The following is a 27,278-nucleotide window of genomic DNA, read 5'->3' as shown; positions in this document are numbered from 1 at the left end:
GCCTTCACCCTGGCCTGGGCCTTTGCACATCTGAGGTTGCCATCCCTTGGGTCAGACCATGAGCTTCCAGTATGATGGAGAAGGGCTCCCCTGGATAACACACAGACTGAGCAAGATGTCACAAAACCCCATATTTGTGGCAGGGGGTGCACCCTCCATAAAGAAATGTGCCCATTGTGTAATTTAAGAATATGGACAAAATGTTAATTTTTCAGAGAGATCCATGGATAGGGTTAATTGAAATTAATACATTTATTTGGTATTGGGGAAGAACACTTAACTTGATAGTAGTTGCGCACAGATTGTCAGCCCTGCATACCATGAATTTCAAGTGTTCCCTATTGCTGTCCTGAAAATCTGGCAATGCTGCATTCGTATAACCTGTTCCCTGGAATTTGAGGCTATGAGGGGAGGGCTGCCAGCTTCTACATGCAAAGCACTGGGGACTGTGCCTACCCACAAGTTGTGATAAAGTGGGTAAAGCACATCTCTGTCTGGTCTTGTGTTGCTTCCATTTGGATGCATACTCGGGTACAGGCTTTGACCTGTGGTTCCTTTCCTTGCTGGGTTGAGATAAGTTGGTAGAAAGCAGTGCCCTAGTTGGACAGCATGAAGAAGACAGGAAGCCTCCTCTTTCTCCTGCCTCTGCTCACTTTTGCAGATGGGGAGTAAGATAAGCTAAACGGAGGGGTGTGGGACCCAATGCTCGCAGATGGTGGGAAACACGGGACCGTTTGGATCCGAGACCATCTTTCTGTCTTGCAGGGCAGGGGAAGGAGGTGCAAGCCCGAGCCGTCTTCTACCCTCTGCTGGGGATGGGCAGCGCTGTGAACATGTGCTACAGGACTCTCTACATTGGGACAGGCAAGGCGTGGCTCATGGTGGGACTTAGTGGGCCCAAGTGGGGACCTGTTTCTGGGCCCCTGTCGGTGCCACCCAAGTTGGGATGTGCTTCCAGGCCTTCTGGGCGGGAGAGTGGCCTTCTGGCAGGCTTTTCTGTCCCCTTCTTGCTGAGGAACTGGAGGCTGGGCTTATCTTCTGGGAGTGGGCTCCTGCCACGTTCCTGGCCATCGCTTGGAAGTGGGGTGTCTGCTTGTATTGGAGCCCCCCGTGACCATGGGCCCCCTCTTAATCCTGACCTTCCTTTTTTTGACAGGAGCTGACATGGATGTGTGCCTTACAAATTATGGTCACTGCAACTATGTGTCGGGCAAGCACGCCTGCATCTTCTACGATGAGGTGGGTTGTGGGTCACGGTGGGCACTGCATAAGGGGTATGTAGATGGGGATGATGTTGGTCTGTCTTTGGGGAAAGCAGAATCAAACACCCTTCCATGCCTGTGTGTGTCGGAGGAATCCATAAAATCCATGGGGTTGTTATTATTATTACGCTTTATAAAGCGCTGTAAATTTACACAGCACTGTACATACGATCAATTAAAATAGATAAAATAAACCTGCCTATGGCATACATTCTACAAAAATAATTAAACATAATACATATTAACATTCAAACAATAAAATATTGGCAACAGCAATTAAAATAACATTGGATAACAATCGTGTCATGCCTGGGAACGCTTCCCTGAACAGTATTGTCTTTAATTCAGTTTTAAAGCTGTTTAAAGAGGTGATGCACTGTGTTTGTGGGGAAGGAGGTTCCAGGAGTGAGGGGCAGATCTGGGATGGCGCAGTGAAAACCCTTGGCCAGGACAGCAACCCTTGACTACCAGAATGGTAGTTCTTCCCTTTTGCCCTCTGGGTTATTGGGACTGGCGGTTCCTGTGGTGTGATGTGCTCTCCTTTTCCCCTTTGCCAGAACACCAAACATTACGAGTTGCTCAACTACAGCGAGCATGGCACAACAGTGGACAACGTCCTATATTCGTGCGACTTCTCTGAGAAGACCGCTCTCATCCCTCCCAGCAGCATGGTAGCCAAAGTACAGAGTGTGATTAGTAGGTATTCTGTATGTTCTTACCCTTTCTCTTATATACGCACATTTTCATACACAGTGCCAGGTCCCAAGTGTGCCGCCAATCTGGGACTCTCAGGAAGGAATCCATAAACCAAAAAGATCCAGCAGCTGAGACCAAATCACAGCAAATCCCCTCTCTCTCTTTTGCATCAGGTTGAAAAATGCCTTGTTTCCGAGTGTCTTAGCTCTTGCTGCCTGCTCCTCACTTATGTCGTGATCTGGTCATTTAAGAAGCAACATGCTTTTTAAACCGTAGGCCTGAACAGGAACCCTCAGAAATGTGTAGCTAAATCAGACTTTCGGTTGTTGGAGGTTGGGTTCTAGCCACTCCCAGTTAGAAAAAGGAAAGGAACCCCTCCAGAATGTTTGAACAGATTGCCATATAAATTCAAAAAGGATGTTGACAACTTTGAGCGTATCCAGAGGTGAGCGACCAAAATGTTGAAGGGTCTGGAAACCATGCTTTGTGAGGAAAGTCTTAGGGAGCTGGGGATGTTTAGCCTGGAGAAGAGATGGTTAAGAGGTGACACAAGCCCTGTTTAAGTATTTGAAGGGCTGTTACATTGAGGATGGAGCAAGCTTGTTTTCTGCTGCTCCAGAGACTAGAACATGGAACAGTGGATGGATGCTCCAGGAAAAGAGATTCCAACTCAACATTAGGAGGAACTTCTTGACATTAAGAGTTGTTTGACAGTGGAACACACTCCTTCCTCAAAGAGTGATGGAGTCTCCTCCTTTGGAGGTCTTTAAACAGAGGCTGGATGGCCATCTGTCAATGGGGATGCCTTGATTGTGATTTCCTGCATGGCAGAATGGAGTTGGACTGGATGGCCATTCTTTGGGTCTCTTCCAACTCTATGATTCTGTGAAATTGTGCCAGCATCATTAAGTTTGTGCCACACAGCTTGGATTGTCCGGCTCCCGGAGGTTGGTGCCTGTGTGTACCTTCCAGATACTTTGGACAGCATTTTCCATCAGCCCCAACTAGCATAGGTAGTGGTAATGCTGAAGAGATAGTCCAAGACCTCTGTCTGGGTGCGCTGGATTGCCTAACTCCTAACTAGGCAGAGAATGTGCTTCCTCCGCAGCCTTCAGATGACACCGTCCTCCCTCATCGCTTTCCACCCCATCCATCCTCTGTCCTTCCTTTCCCCAGAGCGCCACAAGAGCCGGAAGCAGCAGCAAGAGGGAGACCCGCCACCGAGTCAGGAAGCCGCCACAGCCACCACCACTGCCACCGCTGCTGTGGTGATGAGGGCGCAGGCCCAGGGAGCATCCGCCCGGCCTTGCAACTGCAGAGCCAGCAGCTCCAGCTTGATCGGGGGCAGTGGGGCTGGCTGGGAAGGGACAGCTCTACTCCACCACGGCAGTTACATCAAGCTGGGCTGCCTGCAGTTTGTCTTCAGCATCACGGAGTTTGCGACCAAACAGCCCAAGGGCAGCAACGGGGAGGCCTCTGCCGGAGCCCAAGACTCAGACTTGGACGAGAAGCTCCCCTCCAAAGCCCACCAGGTGCCAGTGCTGCGTTCCAGTTCGGTGCCCTAGGCGCTCCGAGGGGATGCCGTCCGGACGAAGGAAGGAAGGAAATGCCGCCGCCTGCCTGCTTGAGAGCGAGAGAGACACGTCGGACATGCCCAAACCATGTCTGTCTGGATCTTCTTTCCCCCCTCTACGTGGGCTACAGACTCTTGGCGCCCTTTGCATGAAATGAAGAACTTTGAAATCCTTTTTTATTATTATTATTATTATTATTATTGTTTGCTCAAGTTTTAGGGGCATTTGCACATATATTTGTACTATACATTTCATTTTAAAAGAGAAAGAGAGAGAGAGAAAACCGCAGAGGAAACTGCAGCGGCCGGAGTCTGCGCTGGCAAGAGGGCCGGCTGGTGGACGTCGCCCGGCCGCGCGCTCCCCCCGCGCAGTTGTAAAATAACCAGAAACTCGTTCTATTTTGTGCCAGTGACAATAGTTTTTATATTAAAAAAAGAGAGAGAGAGAGAGAAATACAGTTTTCATACAGCAAAAAATCTATACAATTATCATTGTTTTATTTAATGTAAAGAAAAGATGTGCTATTCTCATGCCGGTTTCTTAGTTTCCCTCTCCCCTCTCCGCTGCCCGTCTCCTCTTTTCCCGGCCGCAGGGAGAACAGAGAGGGTTGTGGGTTTTTTAAACGGTTTTCCTGGCGTCCGCCCTGTTTTCCGACGACGAGGAAAGTCTTTGCAGGGTCCTGTGTAAATACACCCGCCGACGGCGATTTTCCCCCCCCGGTTTTTTTAAGCTGTGTACAGTACTCCATGTGGTTTGACGTTGCCTCCGGTTGTCTGTTGTAGCAAACGCGTTTCTTTGTCGTAAGCCTGTTTTTTGTCCTCCTGTTCCGACGCCGCCCTCCTCCTCCTCCTCCCGGCCCCAACCTATTCTCTCAGTTCTGATGTACAGAAGTAATTGCAATGTTTTAGGCTTACAGAAACCTTTTTTTCCCCCTTTCTTTCCTGTATTCTGTATATAAAACAACAAAGTACGGCACTTGCTGGTGTCTGCCTGTCTGTCGGCCTGAGCGCCTCCTCGGTGGCTGGGGGTCCGGTGGGCGGCTGCCCTTCCGCAGGGTCCAGAGCTGGCTCTCCTCTGCCCCCTTCGCTTGGACAGGAGCCAGCGGCTTCTCCTTCACTGTGTGAAGATTTGGCAAGAGGATTCCCTCTTCCTCCTCCTCTTCCTCTTCCTCCTCTCTGGGGTGCCATCTTAAGCTCCCCCGTACCCAAATTTCTCCCCTCCGCACAACAGGGCATTCTTGCAGGGCATTGCGGAGAAGGGCCAGGAGGTCTGCTCCCGGCCCCTTGGCCTCGACGCGCTCCGCGACGGAGACGAGAATTGCTGCTGCTGCGTTCTTAACCTTTTTAATGCTCACGTTTGCATTTGGAAATCCTTACGCTTCTCTTTTTGTGTATGAACAGAAAGCATTTGAAAGGTTTCGCGACTGTTCCAATGGCTTTAAGTCTATATAAATAAAACGTGTATACTAGTATTTAAACGTTGCGCAGCCAGGCCTGCGCTCTCCTCCTTGTTTTGCTTCCGTTCTTGCCCTCTGGAGCATTTGCAAAATGGTGGCTTCTGCGCGTGTGGGATGGGAAAGTGCCTAGAATTGTATTCCATTTATTTTCCCGTTCTAATTCGATCAAAATGATCTAGCCGAGACGTTGGATACCCATGACGTAGTTCCTCCATTTTCCTCTTTCGACTCTTGCATCTGCCCACTGCTACTGGAAACCTTTCTGCTTACCATTTTCTCCAGTGCCATTCCATCCACAATCCGCTGGATGTAGATGGATTTTAAGAAGCTGCTTTATCTCAAGTCCTGATTATATGTCTTTGAGAAAAGGCAGTTTGCTAGCGGTTCTCCCTTTGTCTTAACATGCAAGATCTTGACATTTTCTGAATCCCATACAGAGCTTAAAAAACCAGATGAGCGCCTGGCCCTGGATTTCAATATAGTAGAAGTGAGTACTTCAATATCATTGGGTAAAAAATGCATGGACAAGTCCCTGTTTCTCTAAAGGCAGCACAGAAACAGGTTTCTGACACATGTAGCACTATATCAGAGTGATCCTTTGCTGCGATATTTTCTCCTGGCTCCTAATGTTCACAAGTTGATTTCCCCTGACTAGGGAGGCTCCATTTTGCTGGCCCATTTGAGAGCCCTTGTCTTGTGTTCAGTGATGTCTGACTCTTGTTCTTTTCCACCTCTGCACCTATCCAGGATTAACTTAAAAGTTATCGCCCTTTGAGTGTTCAAAGGTGTGTCCAACCCCATAGATGCTAAGGTTAAGGCGGTGCTTTAATTTGAGGCTCTTCACTCTTTAGGCTGCATCCCTTCTGTCGAAATCCAGTTTGACACAGTCTCTGCAGAGCATTGCTCTGGCACCACAACCAACTCCCATCCCCAGAGTTCCATAGCATTGAGCCGTGGCAGTTAAAGTGGTTTCCGACTGGGTTATTCCTGCAGTATAGATGGGCTCTTAGATGTGTTGGACTTTCCCCAAAGTCCTAGCCGGCATGTCTGCCCATGCCACCAAAAGAAGTTGAAGTACCCTTGTTACCAAATAAATAAATGAGATGAGCAAGGAAAGAGCAAAGGCTGAATAGTGAGTTGATATGTGGCCCTGGCGCTTCTTTTCCTTTTTCTGGTACAAAAATACCCCAATTCCCAGCAGTGGCAGACGCCTCCGGATACAACAGTTTCCCTTGGGAAGAGGTTGCACTTCTGGCACACTTTTCTTGGGCTCCAGCACGCATCACATTGTGCAAGGATGGCATCCTAGGAATGCTGTTGCCTGTCCCCGGGGGAAGATTTGCCCATCTCCTCCTCCCAGACCAGGATGGCGCCAAGACCAGCATGGAAACAGCGGAGGCGGGATAGGAGAGAAAACAGAGGCCCCGGTGCTTGCGCCGCTCTTTCACTGCCTGCCTCTTCCAGGCCACGGAAGGCAAGGTGGAGATGGAGATGGCATTGGAGGTGCTGCTGGCCAGTCTGGTGGGGCTTTTAGGGCTCTACATCCTCATCTACCACAACTTCATCAAAGGGAAGACATGCCAGAACGAGACTAGGCTCCAGGGAAAGACAGTCCTTATCACAGGTAGGTCTGGGCTGGCACGGACTGGGGCGCAAACCCACCCTGAGGGTCTCCTTGGTGGGAGGAGGAGGAAAAGGAAGAGGGCCATGCGTGGCTTTGCCTTTCCATGGGGAAGCAGCACTGGCACCTCTCTGGTTGTTGCCATCTGGTGCAGGTTAGAAACGGGGGAAGAATACCCCATCACTTTCCTTCCACTGCCTCACTTGCCTGCCCCCTTGGCAGTGCCACAGCTCCGGAAACCTGTTTTGGGTCCAACACAGCTGTAGGGAAAGCGAGAAAGGGACATAACACTCTTTCACTCAGCTACCATACTAGCCCCACTACAACTCTCCTCTGGAGTGCCACCTGGTGCAACACACACCCTTTGCATAACTGTGGAGAAGGGCAGCCGGGAGGGCGAGTCAGGGCCCAGGAGACCAGCCTCTGCTTGGAGGGGAACACAGTCCACAAGATGGAACTGCTCTCCCAGTCAAAGCTGGGCACATGGTTGGTTAGGAAACGCGGGTGGCACTGTGGCCTCTAAGACGCTGGCGTCAGTCAGGCTGCAGGCTCTGCGCAGCTCTTGGTCAGCTCCTTCCTCTGACTTTTTACCCAGGTGGAAACGCGGGGATCGGGAAGGCCACTGCTCTGGATCTGGCCCGGAGAGGAGCCCGTGTTGTTCTGGGTTGCCGCGACAGAGAGCGAGCGGAAGCTGCCGTCCAGGACATCCGGAGGGTGAGCAGGGCCAGACCATTTGAGCATACAGCTAATCTCACCTTGGGTTTGGTGGACTACAGCTCCCACCATCCAGATGTGGAAGGTTGATGTTATAGCTTGAATGGGTACAGCTCTGACTTTGAGCTTTGCCAGCAGGGAAAGCTATACTCCTTTGCGCATAGGATTCTCCTTTGATGCAACAGAGCAAGGGTTACATGGGAAGGATATGCACCTTCCTTGCAATTGATTCCCTGGGAATCTCTGCCTCCCTTTCACTCTGCACCAGGGTCCCTTAGCCATGGTTCCCTGTGTCCAAATCCCTCGTGGCTGTTCTACTATACAGTCAGTACTCCTCACATTTTTGTTCCCCTGTTTGCAGGAAAGCGGGAACAAGGAGGTTGTGTTCATGAGCCTAGACTTGGGCAGCCTGAGTTCGGTCCGAGCTTTTGCCGAGGCTTTCTTGCGGTCGGAGCCTCGCCTCGACATCCTCATCAACAACGCAGGTGAGAGAGAGATTATTCGACAGCAGACCTTCCAGGCAAAGTTTCCCACTGAGTACAAAGCACTAAAAGATAGGCTTATCTTAATGAAGGCCTTAGGCGACCATCTGGCCAATAAAGGAGGGACTTCGCCAGCGCTAGGGCCTTCCGCTTTCCTCTTTGGGTGGCTATGATCTGGAAGCAAGGAAGGTCTTTGTGTACAGCTGTAATTGTCTCATGTGGCCTGTTTTCTTTACAGGTGTTTACTGTGTTGGCAAAAGCGACGATGGCTTCAACGCAGCCTTCCAGGTTAACCACTTGGCTCACTTTCTTCTGACCCACCTGCTCTTGGATCGGCTGAAGCAATGCGCACCCAGCCGCGTGGTGGCAGTTTCTTCCTTTCTATACCAGCTTGGGAGGATTGACTTCCAAAACATCCACTTGCCAGTGGAGGGACGCTTGGGAGCATTCAAATCCTACTGCAATAGCAAACTGGCCAACGTCTTGCATGTCCGAGAGCTGGCCAACAGACTGCAAGGGACCGACGTCAGCTGTTATGCGCTCCATCCAGGTTGGTGTGCACCTGGGGCAGGACTGGTCAAACGGTAGACAGTGGGCCTTATGTCCTCCAAAAGCCTCTGAGAGATGTGCTATTGGACATTGAAATTTTGCCTCCCAGCGGGCCCTTTTAAGCGACCTATAATGGACTTCCCAATCACTTCCGATTGCTGAAAAATCAATGTTTGGGGCATAAAAAAGATCCAGGACACTTTGCCACAGCTTATAAAACACCAACTAGATTTCCCAAAGCTTCTGAGGGACGCAGTTGGCCATTTTCACATTGGTCCGTTACAGACTGCCGCTTTGCGGCGGTCTGCCAGTGCTGCTGTTTGCTCCACAAGGGAGCTGCAGCAGCCAAACCGCGCAGCAAAAAAGAAGCTCCAAAATGGAGCTTCTTCTCGCGTCGCAGTTATGGCGCCCTCGCGACGTGCGGACGCACAGCATCCGCTACATCAAGATGGCGGTGGCCGTGTGGAACGGCCGCCGCCATTTGTTACAGACAGAGTCCGTAACAGGAGTAGGGGCGTCTAGAAGAGACGCCCCTTTTTTAAACTGGGACGTTCTGGGGATGTCCCAAATGGCAGTATGTAACCCGCCATTGTGATTTTTTTACTCCCTTTTTACAAGTGTTTCCTTTCACTTAATACTAAGATTGGACGGCACATTTAAACAGATTGACGGGAAACGGAGGAGACTCCGTTCTTCTTCATGCAGGTTTTGACTTGTTTGTGAAATTTCCTTCCAGAAGAAGAGGCGACGGCTAGTAACCTACATAGGCTACCTAGTCTATAGGCTACCTTAAAGTTTTGGTATGCCTCAGTTCACGAAGGAGATGCTTTCCCATGTACCTAAGCCCCTTGGATGGCCTTGGGGACAAGAGGACCGCTTCCACACCTCTGAGGACACCATAGGTACTCAAGCGAGGCTTATGTGGGATCAAGGCCCACCTTCCCTTCTGCGTTGTAACCCCTCTTTCTTTCTTTCTTTCGTTTAGGGAGTGTGCATACGAAGATCCTTCGCTACTTTCCTGGCTGGATAAAGTCCCCCAGCACCGTTGCCTCCTGGCTCTTCTTCCGAGACGCAACAAATGGGGCCCAGACCTCCATCTACTGTGCCACTCAGGAAGGCATTGAGAAGCTCAGCGGGTGCTATTTTGAGGACTGCCGGCAAAAGGACCTCAAACCAAACGCACGGGATCCGATGCTGGCCAAGAAGCTGTGGGAGTTCAGTGAGAAGTTATTGGGACTCGCTTCTTAGCTGCACCTTCAGCCGAACATAGAAGTAACTGTCAGTATCCGAATTAGGGACTGGCTTGATCAGGGACTAGAATCAACTCTTGTTTTGTTATAGTCTTTGAATAGAAACCAGGGCTTTAGATTCAGTACGGACCACATGGCGCTTAGAAGAGGGGAAAACACAACATCAGACCAAGATTAGGTAAGCTTTGAAAGATATTTCACCAAACGCTGAGATTCGAGGTGCTACGTCTAAGGCTTTCCACGCTGTGTATAGAATATTTACTGGACTTGAAAAATCACTAGGGTTTTAGAGGTCTTGCTGGTACTTTCCTCCCTATTTGCTCTGTTTTATCTACACTTCTCTGAAATGGAAAACTGGGAATACCTTTACATTTTGGTAATAAAACTGTATGTGGTTCTTGGTCTCTTTCTTTCGTTCCAGACATTTCTGTGGAGCTTAGGATTAAAGAGAGCCTCTTCTTCCCAGCGATTATATACTTTGAACCAGGAACAGAGTCAGAAATAGAAAGGACAGGGAAGTTGAAGGGAGGCTGGCGCTCTGTTCTTTAAGCTGTTAGGAAGGATCGAATTAGGGGAATTTAATAAGATCGTGTCCCTATGTGTATACCAGAGGTCATCTAGTCCAACCCCAAGAAACAGAGGCCTGTTAGAGACTGCCAAAATAAAGCTGCTTCAGATCTCTTTGGAGGTATGCTGTTTAAATGATGCATGCATCCTAAGAATCCGGAAGCTGCACCAAAAGCTGCTCTCCAGTGCTTAGGAATGGAGTGTGGCTTTGGCGCGACCTCCGGAGTCTTAGGACCCATGCATCATTTAAATAGCATACCTCCAAAGAGACCCGAAGCAGCTTTATTTTGGCAGTCTGTAACAGTCTCCAATGCCAATGAGTTGCAATTAAAATATAAACATTTATTAAAGCCACACAACCAAAGGGATCACACGCGCGCACACACATTCAATGCTACAGAGTTTGGGAGTAAAGGAGAAAGGATAGAGGCACCGTTGAACTAGTTACCTTAGGAGTCTTCTCCAAGCGACGGATGTGAGGGATGGTGGATGGTGAACACGGCCGCGGAGAACAAGGAAAGCAAGTGGCGACCGCGGTGGCTAGGAGCTGAGTTCCAGCGGGCAAAGCTAACTTAGAGGCCCGAGAGATACAGTGAGCATTGGCTTAGCTCAAGTGTTTTCAGCGGAGCCCAAGGCTCAGAGAACTCAAGCCTAGAGCAGCAGCTCTGCAAGCAAGGTTTGGAGGTTTGGAGCTCAACAAGCCCAATGAGGGCAGAAATCCAGGTCCTATTTATACTGCGAAACATATCCTCAGGCTATGGCTACCTGATGAACAAAAGACTTGATGGCTATCTTTAAAGTTAAACAAGGGATATACAAGGGAGAGGTCTGACACCTTTCAGGGGAAGGCAAATATCTGAATGGCAGAGCTATTTAAGACAATCCTTTGCTCAATAGGAGAGAGGCTACTTCTTTGCCCTCTTCTCTTTGGGCTGCCTGCGAAACTTGTAGGGCAGCTCCCAGAACTGGTTTCTTAAGGTTTAAATCTACCTTTTCCTATGCCCATGCCTAGCGGGGCTGGTTGGCTACGCGGTCAGATCGCTTTTAGGGTAATGGCGGCTTGAGATGGGGGTCAGGATTTTGGATCGCTTGGCACCCAAAACCAATACAAAACCAAACTCGGTAACAAGGCGCATAAGGAAACATCGTGTGGGAGGCCAGAGCATGATTTCCCTCCAGACTGTGCTGCAATGGCTTTCCAGGGCCTTAGAGGACTTCCATCAATGGCTGCCTAGTCTTGATCCAACTGTAATAGGATCCTCTGTATTCCTGCATGGCAAACGGGGTTGGGATGGATGGCCCTTGGGTGTCCCTTGCTGAAGGATCCTCTCTATTCCTGCATGGCAGAGGAGGGTGGGAATGGATGGCCTTTAGGTGTCCCTTCCAACAGTAGGATCCTCTGTATTCCTGCATGGCAGAAGGGGGTTGGACTGGATGGCCCTTGGGGTCACTTCCAACTCTACAATTCTATGATTCTATGATCCTATGACTTCCTGCATGGCAGCAGAGGCTCCTCCTCTCCCTCCACCTTCTGGGTGTGATCCTCCTCCTGTCATCTCTCCCGCCCTTTGATGCTCTGAAGGAGGCAGCTGGAGAGGAAGAGAAGGCATAGGGGGAAGGAAGGCTGGAGCCTCCGCAGGGCATGGAGGGCACGATGGAGGTGCTCCTGGCGGTTCTGGTGGGGTTTCTGGGGCTCTGCATCTTGTTCCACCTGATCTTCGTCCGAGGAAAGACTTGCAGGAACAAGACCAGCCTCCGGGGGAAGACTGTCCTCCTGACTGGTAAGCCAAGAGGGACCGGAGTGCAAATCCTCCCAGGAGGATCTCCTTGGAGGGCTGCGGCAAGGGGAGCCCAGGTGGACCCCAAACATTTGAGGGGAACCCAAGTCCAAAGGTGGGTCTACCCTTTCTCTTTGGGGAGGAAAGTGCATCCCTCTTTCCTGCGTAGCTCTTGCTCAGCTCCTTCTCTTGACTCTCTTTCCAGGAGGAAACACCGGGATCGGGAAGGCCACTGCACTGGATCTGGCTCGGAGGGGAGCCCGCGTGGTCCTGGCCTGCCGTAGCAGAGATCGCGGAGAAGCCGCCGTCCAGGACATCCGGAAGGTAAGCAGGGTCCCCAAAAGGAGGATCTCTAGGTGGTGTTGCTGTGAGCTATAGCCCAACGTTCAAGCCACTTGTGCGTCTCATAGCCCCACATTTCTTGGCTTGGGCACCTGTTGCACCTGGAAGTCCATTTCCGCAAATGGATGGAAGAACCAGGGATTGAAGCTGGAGTCTGAGACTTCAGAGCCCTTGTTGCCTGCACCATTTACTACATCATTTGTAGGTGGTCAGTCGTGTTAATCCATATGCCTAGCCCTCAGCCGTTTCCTTTCCTGTCCCTTAAATACAAGTTTGAAAATAGCCGTTGTAGATGACCCTAAGTGTTCCTCCCCTTTTCCCCGTTTCACAGGAAAGCGGGAACAAGGAGGTTGTCTTCATGAGCCTGGACTTGGCCAGCCTGAGTTCGGTCCGCGCTTTTGCCGAGGCTTTCTTGCGATTGGAGCCTCGCCTCGACATCCTCATCAACAACGCAGGTGAGCAACGGAGACGGACGGAGGGCCCTCCAAGCGGATTTTCCTGCCCAATGCATAGGCATAGCCACAGGAAGACTAAGGTGACCCTCTCAGGGAAACTGTAAGGGACTTCGCCTGTGCTTTTGGGCACTGCACTTGTTTCTTTGGATGGTTATCATTGCCTTAGTGTCCATTTATAGTTGTTTCACGCAGCCTTTTTTCTTCGCAGCTCTCATCAAAGACGGAGCAAGCGAGGACGGCTTCAACGTGGTTTTCCAGGTGAACCACTTGGCTCACTTTCTCCTGACCCATCTCCTCTTGGATCGGCTGAAGCAATGCGCTCCCAGTCGCGTGGTGGTGCTTTCTTCTGATGCCCATCGCTCCGGGAGGATTGACTTCCAAAGCATCCACTTGCCAGTCGAAGGGTACTTGGACGCGTTCAAATCCTACTGCAACAGCAAACTGGTCAACATCTTTCACGTCCGAGAGTTGGCCAACAGACTGGAAGGGACCGACGTCACCAGTTACGCCGTTCATCCAGGTCGGTGGGCGCTTGGGTCAGGGCTGGGCAAAGGGTGGGCACTGGGCCACGTGTGGTGCAAAAGCAGCCTCCAAGAGGGCATTGAAATGCCATTTTGCCACTCATTGTATACCAGGCACTTCCAATTGCTGAAAGTGGGTGTGTTTGGTATTAAAACAGTCTGGGGCTAATCTCTGTGGCACCTCACCTCTTTGTTTCCGACTGGATTTTGGATTTGTTTGACTTTGCACTTCACTCCTGCTTTGGTTGCTGTTGTTATGTGCCTTCAAGGCGTCCGATATATGGCAACCCTTGGGCATGGGTTTTTATTTGGGAAGATTTGCGCAGAGGTTTGCCATTGCCTTCCACTGAGGCTGCAAGAGTGTGAATTGCCCAAGGGCACCCAGTATGACCACTTTAAAACAGGGCATTTTCCTGGCTGCAAGGCAGTCCACGAGGTCTAAATCTATAGAACCAAATTGCCTCCTTCTACAAAATGCTCGGTTGTAAAAGCTGTCGTCATCAGCTGTCTATCTACTGAAGGAAAGAGGTTGGCAGCATGAGCTTTCGTAGACGTCGGTCGACTTCCTCGGTTGGCAGGAGACAGAGGAGATGCTAAAGTTCATCTTCACAGAGCATTTCATTTGTGGAATTTACTTCCACAGCAAGAGGCAAAAAAGGCAACCTACAAAGGCTATAGACTACCTGGTCTTTCTTAAAGGTTTGGTATGCCTCAGTTCAAAAAAGCGATGCGTCCCCATGTCCCTAAGCCCCTTAGATGGCTTTGGGGACAAGAGGGCCACCTCCACCCCTCTACTGACAGCATAGGTGCCGACATAGAGATGCTCAGCAAGGGTTATGCATACATATGGGATCAAGGCCCACGTTTTCTTCCTAATAACCCCTCTTGCCTCTTCTCTTTCTTTCTTCCAGGGGCTGTTCATACAGAGGCCCTTCGCCACTCTCCTTCGTACCTGAAACCCTTCATTCGGGGATTCACCTGGCTGTTATTCAAAAACCCAGAAAATGGGGCCCAGACCTCCATCTACTGTGCCACTCAGGAAGGCATTGAGAAGCTCAGCGGGTGCTATTTCGAGGACTGCCGGCAAAAGGACCCCAAACTCAACGCACGGGATCCGATGCTGGCCAAGAAGCTGTGGGAGTTCAGTGAGAAGTTATTGGGACTCGCTTCTTAGCTCCATCTTCAGCCAAACGTCAAGAAAGGACTCTTGGAAGTGGAGCTTTGCATCAATGCTTGTCCTTGTTGTCTGGACTATATGGCTTTCTCTCTACGCTCTCTTGGCCAAAGTGACTGCAAAGGGATCACCTCCTATCTCCTCCTCTTCTCTACTAAAGGTTTTAGGGGCTCCCCTACTTGCGTCATCCAAGTGTTTTGGACTTCAGCTCCCAGAAACCTCAGCCAGATTGTTCAACAGTCAGGAATTATGGCAGCTGAAGTCCAAAAGGTCTGGAGGACCAAAGTTTGGGAATCTCTGCTGACTCTTCGTTCTCCTCCTAAGATATGGGTGCAACCATGAAGCTCTGCCTCAAAGGATGATTTTCTTCTTACTTTCAGGTGGAAGAATCAGCTTTATGGACATGCTAAACGGATTATTTCCTAAATGCTAAATGGACTCTTACTTAATAAAATTCAAAGATATAGCCGTGTTAGTCTGTAGAATCACTTTGCAGAGAGATCTTGCAGCACCTTTGAGACTCACTGAAAGGAAGAAGTTGGCAGCATGAGCTTTCCTAGGCTTCAATCTACTTCCTCAGATGCATTAACAACAAAGTCAGCCCCATTTCTTTGACCTTACTCATGTGTCGTATTTATTACCATAAGATCATACGCATTAACCTCTTTTGAACACACACTGCTACTCTGCTCAATGTATAAACTACCTATTTTACTACATTCTAACAACTACCAGCATCTGAATTAGGACTGGGTTCGCTGAAGGCACACAACAACAACAACAACAACAGTGTGGTGTGATGCTTAGATTATGGTTCAACCCACACTGCAGGAAACAATCCAGTCTGAGACTGCTTTAACTGCCCTGGCTCCATGCCAGGGAATTCTGGGAACTGTAGTTTTCTGAGACATTTGGCCTCCTACAATTTCCAGGGTTCCATAGCATGGAGCCAGGGCAGATGAAGTGGTCTCAAACTGGATTATTTCTGCAATGTGGGTTGGATCTATGTCTGACTCATTTAGGATGCATCTGCACTGCAGGATTAATGCAGTTTGACACCGCTTTAACTGCCCTGGCTCCATGCTATGGAATTTTGGGATTTGTAGTTTGGTTAGATTATATTGGGCCTTCTTTGCCAGAGAGAGTGCTGGTGCCCCACAAAACTACAGATCCCAGGACTCCAGAGTAGTAGTTAAGGCAATACCGAACTGCCATAATCCTGCATTGGAGATGCAGCCATTTTGAGAGCTGAGGCTGCCTTTGCTCTATTCCTGCGTCTTTAGGGCCATCCATGGCAGAACTCGCCTCCAGACCCACGTTTCCAAGGAGGGCATTTCCCTCTTTCTGCCAGCTTTCGCATCCACAACCACAGAAACTGGGAATCCTACAATGGGCCACTTGCTTTGGACTCGGCGGTTTCACTTTAGGACCTTCTCTGGTCCCTACAGGACTCTCTTCCCAAGTCCTAGAGTGTGTCTACACTGGAGAAAGAAGGCAGTTTGGCACCACATGAAGCACTGTAGCCCCATCCTCTAGAAGCCTGGGGTTTCCCTGGACAGATACCCTGACCTCATCTAAGGCTGAGAGAGGGTGCCTTCTTGCCCAAGGCCCCCATTGGGTTTCACAGCCCTCTCCAAAAACCTACAAATGCACAAACACAAACCCCAGAGTCCCAAGGCTTAAGGGAGGACTCCAAGTCCTAAACACTAAATAAATGCAGCAGCATTGATTATTGATTTTTCTTTATCAGTTTGATTCCCTGCTCATGCCAACTCTCACATTTGCCCAACTCTCACTTGCTGCAGGTGAAGGACTTGGCGCATGGCTTTCCCCGTCCTGCTCAGCCTGCTCTGCAGGTTTTTCCTCCGGCCGACTGACCGATGCCGAAGAAGGGAGGCAGCCAGTACAGTCAAGAATAAACCAGGCACATGCCCAGGGGGCCTTGCAGATGGGCATGGAGAGGCCACACAGACCTGGGTGAGACACCTTGCATTCGTCCTTCAATTCAAAGCTATAGCCGTGTTAGTCTGTATAGTCCTAGATTCCAGTCAACTCCTTCCTCAAGGAGACTGAAGTCTATGGAAGCTCATGCTGCCAACTTCTTTACTTCAAAGACATAGCCATGTTAGCCTGTAGAGTCAGTACGTAGAGAGATCTTGTAGGACCTCTGAGACTAAGTGAGAGAAAGAAGTTGGCAGCAGGAGCTTTCCTAGACTTCAGTCACCTTCCTCAGAAGCTTAAGTCTAGGAAAGCTCCTGCTGCCAACTTCTTTCTTCCGGTGAGCCTCAAAGGTGCCACAAGACCTCTCTACATTCTTCCAGGGAGCAAGAGTTGCTCTTCTTTCCTGCCACCAAGTGGACTCCATGCACTCCCTCTGAGCATCTTTTCCACATTGTGGGCCCTGAGCCCCTCCCTGGACCCCTTCCTTCCCCAAAGCCCCCCTGCCCTCCTCAGAAGCAGCTGCTTCTGGCATCGCCAGTCCTCTCAGCCTGTGCCCAAAGGTTTCCCTCCTGCTCCAGCTGCCCAGCCTCAAAGCAAAGTGAAGCCCAGCCCAGCACTGGCTAATCCAGCCTGAGCTTTGCTCAGGAACAGCTGGAGGAGGAGAGAAAGCTCTGGAAGAGGAGGAGCAGCAGCAGTCAGCCGAGGCAAAGGCATCCGCCTCTCTGATCTAGGAAGGAAAGCAGGTTCCTTTCTGTGCCCGTGTGCCATGGAGGCCCTGCTGGCAGGCCTGGCGGTGCTTGGGGGGCTCTATGCCCTTCTCTACCACAACTTCCTCCAAGGGACCAAGTGCAGGAACGAGAGCAGCCTCCGGGGGAAGACTGTCCTCCTCACCGGTAAGGCAGGGCCTGGACTGGCTCTGCTTGGAAGGAATGGTCCCTCTGCTTACGCTCTCTCATCTCAGGCCATGCGCTCCCTTGCCAGGTCCATCCATCTGGGATGTGGCCTTCCTCTCTTTGGTATCAACTGCCCCAGAGGGGACCCCCACTGATGGTGACGCCGGGGGTGAGAGCCCTCCAAGCCCCGCTACGCCTTGCAGAGTTGCACTTGCATTGTGGCCTTCTCAGAGTCCATGCGCCTGGTGTGCGGCCTTCCTCTCTTTTTGCCTCCCTCCACCTTTCCCAGCATCAGGGCCTTTTCCAGTGAGTCCTGCTGCCGTTTCATGATGCGGCCAAAGGACCACAGCCTTGGCTTTATCGTCTTGGCCTCCAGGGAGAGTTCTGGCTCGATCTATTTGTCTTCTGTATCCTCAGCACTCTTTTCTCCAGCATCAAAGTAAACTCTTTTCTTCCTTAGTGTTTGTGGGCCTTTCCAGCTATGTGGTCATGTTCTAGAACAGGTTATTCCTGATGTTTCGCCAGCAGCATCTGTGACTGGCATCTTCAGAGAAACGTCAGGAAGTAACTCTTCTAGAACATGGACACATCGCCCCAAAGACCCACAAAAAACGATGGGTGCCGGCCATGAAAGCCTTCGACTTTGCATACTTTCTACCTATCCGCTTTCTTCACTGCCCAGCTCTCACCTCTATAAATGGCGATGGGGAATGCAATGGCTTGTACAATTCGGACTTTAGTGCTCAGTTGTATATCATTACCCTTTAGGATCTTTTGTAGCTCCTTCATAGCTGCCCTTCCCATTCTTAGTCTTCCGATTCCTTGACTGCGGTCCCCATCCTGATCAATGATCCAAGATACAGGAGCTTTTTTATTATTTCGGCTGCTCCTTGGTCATACATTCATCATTAAGCCTCCCCTTGCACTTTCTTTTTCAACCTTCTTTAATAGTTGCTCCAAGTGTCTGCCATGCGTTCTGCTAGTTGTACAATGCCATCCAGATACCTTAGGTGACTGGTGTTCCTTCCTCCTATTTTTACTTGTTACCCAGGAGGAAATACTGGGATCGGGAAGGCCACCGCGCTGGATCTGGCCCGCAGAGGAGCCCGAGTCGTTCTGGCTTGCCGCAGCCGAGAGCGAGGAGAAGCTGCTGTCTATGACATCCGAAGGGTAAGGAGGAGGCTTCCTCAAAAGGAGGATCTGGATATCCTTCTGCTTTATTTTCAGAGATGTAATCCTCTGCTTAGGGAAACATACGTAGGGGCCTTCGCTGCCCAGTTTTTCATACAGCACATACTGTATATACTCAACTATAAGTCCATCTCATGTATAAGTCGAGGGCAGGTTTTGGTGCCATATGTATGGATTTTGATATGACCCATGGATAAGCCGAGGGTAGAACTTAGGGGCATGCAATGAAGGATGTAAAGGACGAAGCGAAGAAAAACAAGGCCAAAGAACGTACAAAATCCCAGCAGACATAACTATTTGTGCTCATACTAAAGGCTGGATGGATGAGAGAGTAGAAGGAGGTCAATGCTTCCAAGGCATATGCGTGTGTATATATATATATATATATATATATATATATATCTTAAAATACAGTTCTGACATTGACCCATGGATAAGTTGACTCAGTATTTTTGGGTCAATTTTTTAACCTACATTTCTAAACTTATACATGAGTATATACAGTAACAGTAATGTTCAGAAAGTAGATTTAATTCTCCAGGTCCTCATTCTGCCATAAGGCATATTTCCTACATCATTTGGATCCTACATCCTATCAATCGCTGGGAAAAGTATCCCAGTGGTGTTCATCCATACGCCTAACCCTCCTCCTTTTTATTTCTCTTCCTTCTTTTCTATTTCTTTGTCGTAATCTTTTTTAAAAATGGGTATTGTAGAGTATAGTACTAAGTGCTCCTCGCTTTTTTTGCCTCCTGTTCATAGGAAAGCGGGAACAACGAGGTTGTCTTCATGAGCCTAGACTTGGCCAGCCTGAGTTCGGTTCGCGCTTTTGCCAACGCTTTCTTGAGATCGGAGCCTCGCCTCGACATCCTCATCAACAACGCAGGTGAGAGATGAGCCCAGAAGTGGAGACTTATGGCACACTTTGCAAGCAGGTTTTCCTGCCCAGCGAAGAGCACCATAAGCATACCCAGATGAAGACTAAATGCTAATTTCAGGGATGCCACCTGGTTGGTAAAGGAGAGACTTCACCAATGCGAGGGCACCGCACTGATCTCTTTGAACGACTATGACCTGGGAAGCTACTCCTTGAGACAAGGAAGGTCCTAAGGTATGGCTGTAATGGTTTAATGCCTCCTAGTTTCTTTACAGGTGTCGGCTGTGACGGGAAAAGCGAGGACGGTTTTAACGTCACGTTCCAAGTCAACCACTTGGCTCCCTTTCTTCTCACACACCTCCTCTTGGATCGGCTGAAGCGATGCGCACCCAGCCGCGTGGTGGTGGTTGCTTCCAACGCACATCGCTCGGGGAAGATTGACTTCCAAAATATCCACAAGCCCATGGAGGGATACTTGCCAGCATTCCAGTCCTACTGCGACAGCAAACTGGCCAACATCTTGTATGTCCGAGAGCTGGCCAACAGACTGGAAGGGACCGACGTCAGCTGTTATGCGCTTCATCCAGGTTGGTGTGCACCTAGGACCATCGAAAATGCATGGAATTGGCCAGCCCCAGCAGGCGTACGGCTCACAGGGAAAGGTTTAAGAAGGCCACCAGACACATCTTGGTTGTGTATTCCTTGCTGAAATCTTCCCAAAGGAAGAGTATTTTAGACACTAGGGATTTAAATCTATAGGACCGAAATGCGTCCTTTTACAAAACTCTCAGTTGTGAGTGCTGCCAGCATCTGTTAGTTCACTTATATGTCATTGTGGGTATCTAATCTTGATTCTAAATGTGGGCAATGATTTCATTTTTGTGGCTTTTCTGTTCACCTGCCAGTGTTGTGGCAAGTGGCAAAATGACCAGTGAGTATTGGGAAGTGGGCTCAAGCAAAGTCTTCCCTCTCTCCTGAATAGTAAGCCTGGCGATCATGTAATGAAACCAATATACAGTACATGACTCCAGGGTACACTCCGATTCTGACATGAAAAGTGGTGATGGCTCTTAACCCTTTAAGAATGGCTGTGTCCTGCCTTGTGTTCGCAGGGGTTGTTAACACGGAGCTCTTCCGCCACTCTCCTGCCTGGCTGAAGCCCCTCTTCCTCCCCATCTCCTGGCTCTTCTTCCGAGACCCTACAGACGGTGCCCAGACCTCCATCTTCTGCGCCACCGAGGAAGGCATTGAGAAGTTCAGTGGTCGCTATTTTGCGGACTGCCGGCCGCGGGAGCCCAAGAAACATGCGCGGGATGATGCAGCGGCCAAGAAGCTGTGGGAATTCAGCGAGAGGCTATTGGGACTCGCTCCTTAGGCTCTTCCATGTCTGGATGGGGACAAATATATCTGAATTAGTTAATGGGTTTGCCTGGGACCAGAATTAATCTTTGTTTCGTTACAAGGAAATTGAGGTTTAGCTTGAACACTGGCATCAAACCACATGCTGCTAAGGAATAAAATGCAAGATACCAAGACTTGGCAGCGTTTGAGAGATGTTTCACCAAACCTATGATCCATGTGGAGATTAGAGGGATTTCCACTGGATGTGTAATATCTGTTATAGGATATTTTCTTAAAAATGGGGTTTTTTGGAGGTAATCGCCTCTATATTTGCTCCTGTTATCTGCTACAAGGCCAAAGTTTATTGTGAAATGTAAAAAAAGTAGAACATCAATTTGTAATAAAACATACACAGTTCTTGGTTGATTGGTTGATCCAGACATTTTTGTTGAGTGTTAATAATTTCGAGAAGAAAACCTTTCTAGGATGTGGGACATGAACCTGAAAGAAAACTGATGCTTCTTCATTAGGCGCATAGGAAGATGCTTTAAAGGAGATTGAACCACCATTTCCCTCTAATTCGGGTAGTGATTCCTTAGGACCTTAAGGCACAGAAAGGTGTATCCAGCAACTACCTCCTGATTTTGTGGAAATATTTCTGAATTATTCAGAAATATATCTGAATAAGAGACCTTCTGCATAGGCATTGGAGTGCATTGAAGCCCATGTGATATACCTTTAGTCTATTGATCACATCATCATCATCATCATCATCATCATCATCATCATCATCACTATTATTACTTTTGTTATTATTTATTCGGGGACTAATGCCAACACCAGTTTTTGTGGGCCATTTTGGCTCCTTGTTGTGCTTCCTTCAAGCCTTGCCTTGGCACACAAGATGGCGCCCAAGATGGCGGCCTGAGGAGGCTCTTTCCTGCCTTCGCCGTACCCAAGATGGAGGTCTTGAGGCAATATTACCTAGCTCAGTGGTCCCCAAACCGTGCCCTTTAAGAGATTTTTGGGCTTCAGCTCCCAGAAGCCTCAGCCATGTTGGCCAGTAGTTGGGCATTCTGGGAGCTGAAGTCCAAAATCCCTTAAAGGGCACAGTTTGGGGACCACTGCTTTAAATAATAGATCATGTATATCAGCCCTAAACTGTGACTATAGAGATGGGACTTCGGCTCCCAAAGCCTCAGCCACATTGGCCATAGTAGGGGATTCTGGGAGCTGAAGTCCAAAATCCCTTAAAGAGCACAGTTTGGGGACCACTGCTTTAAATAATAGATCATGTATATCAGTGCTCCCTAAACTGGTGACCTATAAGAGATTTTGGACTCGGCTCCCGAAGCCCAGCCCACATTGGCCATACAGTAGTAGGGATTCTGGGAGCTGAGTCCCAAAATCCCTTAAAGAGCGCAGTTTGGGGACCACTGAGCCCTAGCCTTTTTTGGTCTTATTACTCTTTTCATCCTCATTATTAGAATTATCGCACTACACTCTTAAAATGTTGCTATTCCACTTTTTCAAACTGCCTCCTGTTGCATTCTGGGGTTTTGTAGTTCAATGAGGCCTAAGGATTCTCTGGCTGAAATTGTACATGCCCTTCCCTAAACTGCAAATCCCAGAATGCAACAGGAGGCAGCCAGAGCGCAGCTAAATGAATAGCAACGCTTAAGAGCGTGGTGCGATGATAATCTCCAAACTGGTCTGGACTATAGCAGCTCTGGTCAGAGAGGCAATCTTTTGTCCGCCATTTTATTGTCCTTGCTGTCTTCCCTCACACTTTCCTCTGTGTGTCCAAAATGGCCGCCTTGAGGGGCAGAATGGACCCTCCCTTGTGCTAGTCTTCTTCTGTATCACCCTCTTCTCCATCCTATGACTATTATTAATTAAATATTATTAGGGGGAGTACACTAGCTCCCTCACAGATGTGTGTTTTGGTCCATTTTGTGTCCTCGCCCTTACACTTCCTCTGCACCCAAATGGTCCGCCTTAGGGGCCGAACGACCCTCTTTTGTGGCCGATTCCTTGTTCTTATCACCCTCTTTCCCTATGTATTATTATTATTATTATTATTAATTATTTTATTATAATTATTATTATTATTATTATTTAAATATCGATTATTAACCAGGGAGTAGTGCACTAGACGTTTTCGTGGGACATTTTAACTCTTTGAGGGCCTGTCCTTGGCGCTTGGCTTCGGCGTCCAGATGGCGCCCAAGAGTGGCGCCCTGAGGGGAGGGGAGTCCTCTTTCCCGCTCCTGCCTTCGCCTCCTTCCCTTCTCCTTGACGCGCTTCCCGTTAGAGGAGGAGGCGGGGAAGCCCTCCCTTGATCCGGAGCGAGTCCAGTTCCGATTGGGCGGAGCCCAAAGGGAGCCGACCATGAGCAACTGCCACACGTGGGCCCCAACGAGGCCCTCGTCGCCGGGTAAGATTAATGAGGAGGAGGAGGAGGAGACCCTCGCGCCGGGAAGAGGGCCAAGAAGGAAGGAAGCGGGGGAATCGTTCTCTTGGGAAAGGCCCTCTTTGGGGGCGGTTCGCGTCGGGAGAGAGCCCCCCCAGTTCTGTGTCTGAGAGGCAAAAGAAAGAGAGGGCTATTATTCATAGGGATAATGATGGCGAGGAGGAAGCAGGGAGGCAGCAAAAACAGGGGCTTTGGAATGGCTCCTCTGTTTCATGGTTGAATGTTGTGTATGTGATAGATGTTATGTATGTATACATCTCTCTCTCTGTATATATGTGTGGGGTGTGGTGTGTTTACATCTCTTGTCCTGTTATAGGTTGTATCAATACTGTGTGTGCCTGTCTATCATATGGTCATATCTTTGTGGTGTGTTTGTATGTTATACTAGCTCTCTCTTTCTCTCTGTGTGCTTTATATCTATGGTATATATACAACTGTAGAGTTAGAAGAGACCACAAGGGGTGTGTGTGTGTGTGGTCTGATCTAGCTATGTAGGCTCTGTGTGTGGGTTTATATCTTCTGTGTGTGTGTGTACGGTGTTTATATCTGTGTGTGTGTTGTGTGGTAGTATCTCTGTGTGTTGTATATACTATCTCTGTGTGTGTGTGTGGGGGGGTATATTTCCTGTGTGTAGTACTGTAGCTATTTGTGGGGTGTGTAATCTAGCTCGATGTATCTATGTGTGGGTGGGTATCTATATAGGTGTGTGTTTATATGCTGTGTGTCATCATCTGGTGTGTTTATACTCTATATGTGTGTGTATAATATAATGTCTGTGTCGTAGATCATACTATATTATATGTGTGTGTGTGTGTATGCTAGCTATGTATCTGTTGTGTGGTTATAGCTTGTGTGTATCTGTGTATATATTATTGTATGTATTTATGTGTATATATCTAACTTATGTAATATGTTGTGTAGTGTTTATATCTGTGTGTATCTGTGTTATATATCTAATGTGTGTGTATATTATATATATAAGGGTATGTCTTGCTGTATATTCTACTATGTATCATTTGTGTGTGTGTGGTAAGTCTCTCTGCTTTATTATCTATATATATATATATCCTGGTATATATATGTCTCTATTGTATATAGATCTAGCTATGTCTTATCAATATATATCATTGTGTGTCTACTACTATTCTATCAATGTCGATATGTGTGGTGGGTGTGTATCTAGGCTACTACTAGGTTTAAAAATATTGGGTGTGGTGTGTGTGTTTGTTGTGTATATGTGGGTGGATATATATATCTATATATATATTATATATCGGTGTGTGTTTCTTATCCTACTGCTATCCATACCCGTTTGTGTATCTCTGTTGTGGTTTATCGCCCACTCTCTGTGTGTGTAACTAAACAAACAGAATGGGTGTGAGGGTGTATTGTTTCTCCCTTCTAGAAAGTCCCATCGGAGGCTTGAGTTCTCCTTGCTTTATCCCTCATGGTTTCCCTTTGGCTTCCTAGCGGGCGTCACACTAACAGCATTTCCATTGTGTTTGTGTTGGAGATTGCGTGTGTGGCCTTAGTAGTAGCGTTTCCCTTACGCTAGGGATTGGGTGGTGCCACATGAGCAGGATTTACGGCGGTTTGTAGTTACACATAACGGGTACAAGAATAGTATGGCTATTATAGGTAGGGAATTGTGTTCCTGCGGTGTTTCCCTTTGTGTTTGTGTGTGTTACCTGATCATTGGTCTTCCTATGGACCAGTGAGTTTATTGTGCGAGCTGAAGGCCATGGCAAGAAATGCTGCTTATATTTCATTATGCAGGAGTAATGTCAGTAATAGAAATAGAGAGCGGGTGGGTGTCATACTATGAACAGCATCCCTGTTGCATTTGTACTATTGATCATCTTCAGCCTATTGATAGTATTTGGGTTGTGTTTGCATTTTAGACAGTGAGCATATTGATAGGTTGCATTTACACGATCAATAAATAGCGAGGCCTATTGTTTGGTTGTGTGTCCAAAGCACGATAAATTATCTATAAGGCTTACATAAATTATATCGTAATAAGGATATATATGTGTGTGTGCGTGCATCAATAAATAAAAAGGCGCATACACAAGCATGCGCCCACATACTACAGATTATATATGCATGTAATTTTCATCCATATAAAGTGAAGCTGGACACTATGCCTCTGTGTGTGTGCCGGGCCCATGCCATATGTGTGGGGTGCAGGAAAGGGGGATGCATACACACTTTGTGAAAAGACCCCCACATTTAGGATTTAGGCTACCCAAAGGGGAGGACTGAAAGCCACTCTCAGCCTTTCGGTGCCAAGGTTTGGCATAGGAGTAAATGGGATAGAAGAGGGTGCCTCTAAATAGACTTAGAGCGCAGGGGTCCAAAGTACTGAGAGTCAGCAGGCATAGTGGTTGGAGTGTCTGGGCATCTGGTTTTAATTCCCCGCTCGGCCATGAATCCCATTTGGTGCATGCTCTCAGCCTTGGGATGGCAATGTCACACTTGCCAAGAAACATGCTTAGGGTTGCCCTGAGTCAGAAACAGCCTGAAGCCACGCAGGGACAACTAAACCCAGTGTCCTTTCTGATCTAAGATTAAGGAGGAACACTTCCCTGGAAGATCGAGATGATTTGTGGTCTGAGCGCCTTTCATGGCTGGAGGCGGAGAGGCAAACCCTCTTGCAGCAGAAGGAAGGAACCCAGCTCTTTCAAGCAGGTTCTGTGCCTGTCTTCTTGGCTCTTGGAGTTCTCTACCTCTCTCTTAATGGCTCTTCCTTTGCGTAGCCAAAGTTACCGCAGGAGACGATGGAGAGGGGTGAGCGTAGCCTCCATTTAACGCCACACCCTCCCCTTTCTTTGCCTTCCCTTCTGAAGCAACACCTCGAACGGGAATATAAAATGCGTAATGGCAGGCAGGGAGTGTTTATGCTGCTTCTTTGGAGGAGTCTTTGGGAGCAAGGACATGGCTGTAGTCGGACATGGAAAGAGGGTCTGGGTTCGGGTTCTGGCCTAGTCTTAATCCTGCTTTCTGGACCTCACTCTCCACTTGATTTACACTTTGTCTGCCTCCATCCGCATCCTTCAGAGCAGGGACTCACATGGGCCCAGCTAAAAAGGATAACCTCCACTCTTGGAGGCTTCCAAGAGCAACACTTCTTAACTTGTATGTTTTTAGTCTTCCCCCCCATCCCTGTAGTTTTGGTGTCTGTCCAGCATCTAAAGAACGCAGGCTGTGTTCCAGAGCATTGGGAGACCCCGGACTTGTGACCCTAAGGTGAATTCATGTGAAGGCCTCCTCTGGAAGGGTGGCCCTTCTGCCCATGGCAAGAGCACTTCAGACACGTGCAGAGTGCCTTTTCCTGAGTGACCTGTCCCTGCATGCCTTGGATGGCAGCCCACGGCTTGTGCATTGCAGTCCGCGGTCCCCAGCCAGGATGCTCAGCCCACGCACCTCTTCCTCCAGGAATGAACCAGTGTATCTCTTTGGGGAGGTTCCTGGACCGGCAGAGATGCCAGGGCTCCCACTTTGTTCATGGGATCCAAATGGAAATTCATATTTAGATGGGGCAACCCATGTGCTGAGCTGCAGTTCCCAGAATCCCTGATCAGGAAAGTCATGTGTGCCATCCTTGATCTCCATGGAGGTAGGTTAGAAATGAAATCAATAACAGGGACGCGTTGGTTTGCAGATGCATAGAGCCCATATGGTCTATCGAAGATGCTGAATGTGCTCTCAGGTTTGGTTTTGCCCAGGGAAGGAATCCTGGAATAACGGATGGCTTTTGGTCTGCTTGAAGGAACCTTTAAAGCAAGAGCGTTTGTGGGAAGGCCTCGAAAGAAGGGCTGCTAGTTAGCTTGATCAGAACAGTAAGTAAATGCCCATGCTGTTTGCTTGCACAGACATGAATATAGCATCTGACCTATTGTCAAATGTTAGCCACACTGAGCCTCCCGAGTCACATGAGTTAGTCTCTGGTTCATGCTGTTTACACGGAAGAACTAGGCTTAAACTCAGCAGGCAACCTTGGTAGCAATGCCCTGCTGCTCCCTGCCTCCCTTTCTGTGCTCTCATTCCTTTCTCAGTTGGATATGGAGGGCCCGCTGCTTGGATGGGAGATAGCCAGGAATCCCTAGTTAGTCCTTGGA

The 27,278-nt window shown here is 48.8% G+C and overlaps 4 protein-coding genes across 4 annotated transcripts in view; all 4 read left to right on the top strand.

Moving 5' to 3' along the window:
- The window catches only part of PHF12 (PHD finger protein 12), a 25,686-nt gene extending 21,179 nt beyond the window's left edge, over positions 1-4,507 (top strand). The window contains 4 exon segments of the mRNA XM_042442469.1: positions 766-864; positions 1,157-1,239; positions 1,820-1,958; positions 3,135-4,507. Of these exon segments, the coding sequence (XP_042298403.1) occupies positions 766-864; positions 1,157-1,239; positions 1,820-1,958; positions 3,135-3,523 (710 nt within the window). The 3' untranslated portion in view covers positions 3,524-4,507.
- Positions 4,508-5,108: 601 nt separating this feature from the next.
- LOC121916912 (dehydrogenase/reductase SDR family member 13-like) lies at positions 5,109-10,174 on the top strand. Its single transcript, XM_042442468.1, has 5 exons — positions 5,109-6,612; positions 7,205-7,323; positions 7,685-7,808; positions 8,044-8,355; positions 9,340-10,174. The coding sequence occupies exons 1-5, from the start codon at positions 6,474-6,476 to the stop codon at positions 9,600-9,602; spliced, it is 957 nt and encodes a 318-aa protein (XP_042298402.1). The 5' UTR covers positions 5,109-6,473; the 3' UTR covers positions 9,603-10,174.
- A 1,577-nt stretch (positions 10,175-11,751) lies between these two features.
- On the top strand, positions 11,752-15,095 carry LOC121917009 (dehydrogenase/reductase SDR family member 13-like). Its single transcript, XM_042442601.1, has 5 exons — positions 11,752-11,952; positions 12,155-12,273; positions 12,623-12,746; positions 12,955-13,266; positions 14,179-15,095. Exons 1-5 carry the CDS (start codon positions 11,814-11,816, stop codon positions 14,439-14,441), a joined length of 957 nt encoding a protein of 318 aa, XP_042298535.1. The 5' UTR covers positions 11,752-11,813; the 3' UTR covers positions 14,442-15,095.
- A 1,967-nt stretch (positions 15,096-17,062) lies between these two features.
- On the top strand, positions 17,063-21,110 carry DHRS13 (dehydrogenase/reductase 13). The gene is made up of 5 exons (XM_042442528.1): positions 17,063-17,275; positions 18,327-18,445; positions 19,229-19,352; positions 19,619-19,930; positions 20,456-21,110. The coding sequence occupies exons 1-5, from the start codon at positions 17,149-17,151 to the stop codon at positions 20,716-20,718; spliced, it is 945 nt and encodes a 314-aa protein (XP_042298462.1). The 5' UTR covers positions 17,063-17,148; the 3' UTR covers positions 20,719-21,110.
- The last annotated feature ends 6,168 nt before the right edge of the window (positions 21,111-27,278 follow it).

The sequence above is a fragment of the Sceloporus undulatus genome, chromosome 11 (assembly GCF_019175285.1).
Source record: "Sceloporus undulatus isolate JIND9_A2432 ecotype Alabama chromosome 11, SceUnd_v1.1, whole genome shotgun sequence".
Lineage (NCBI taxonomy): Eukaryota > Metazoa > Chordata > Lepidosauria > Squamata > Phrynosomatidae > Sceloporus > Sceloporus undulatus.
Note: the sequence above shows the minus strand (reverse complement) of the source record. Positions and strands in the feature narration are given on the sequence as shown.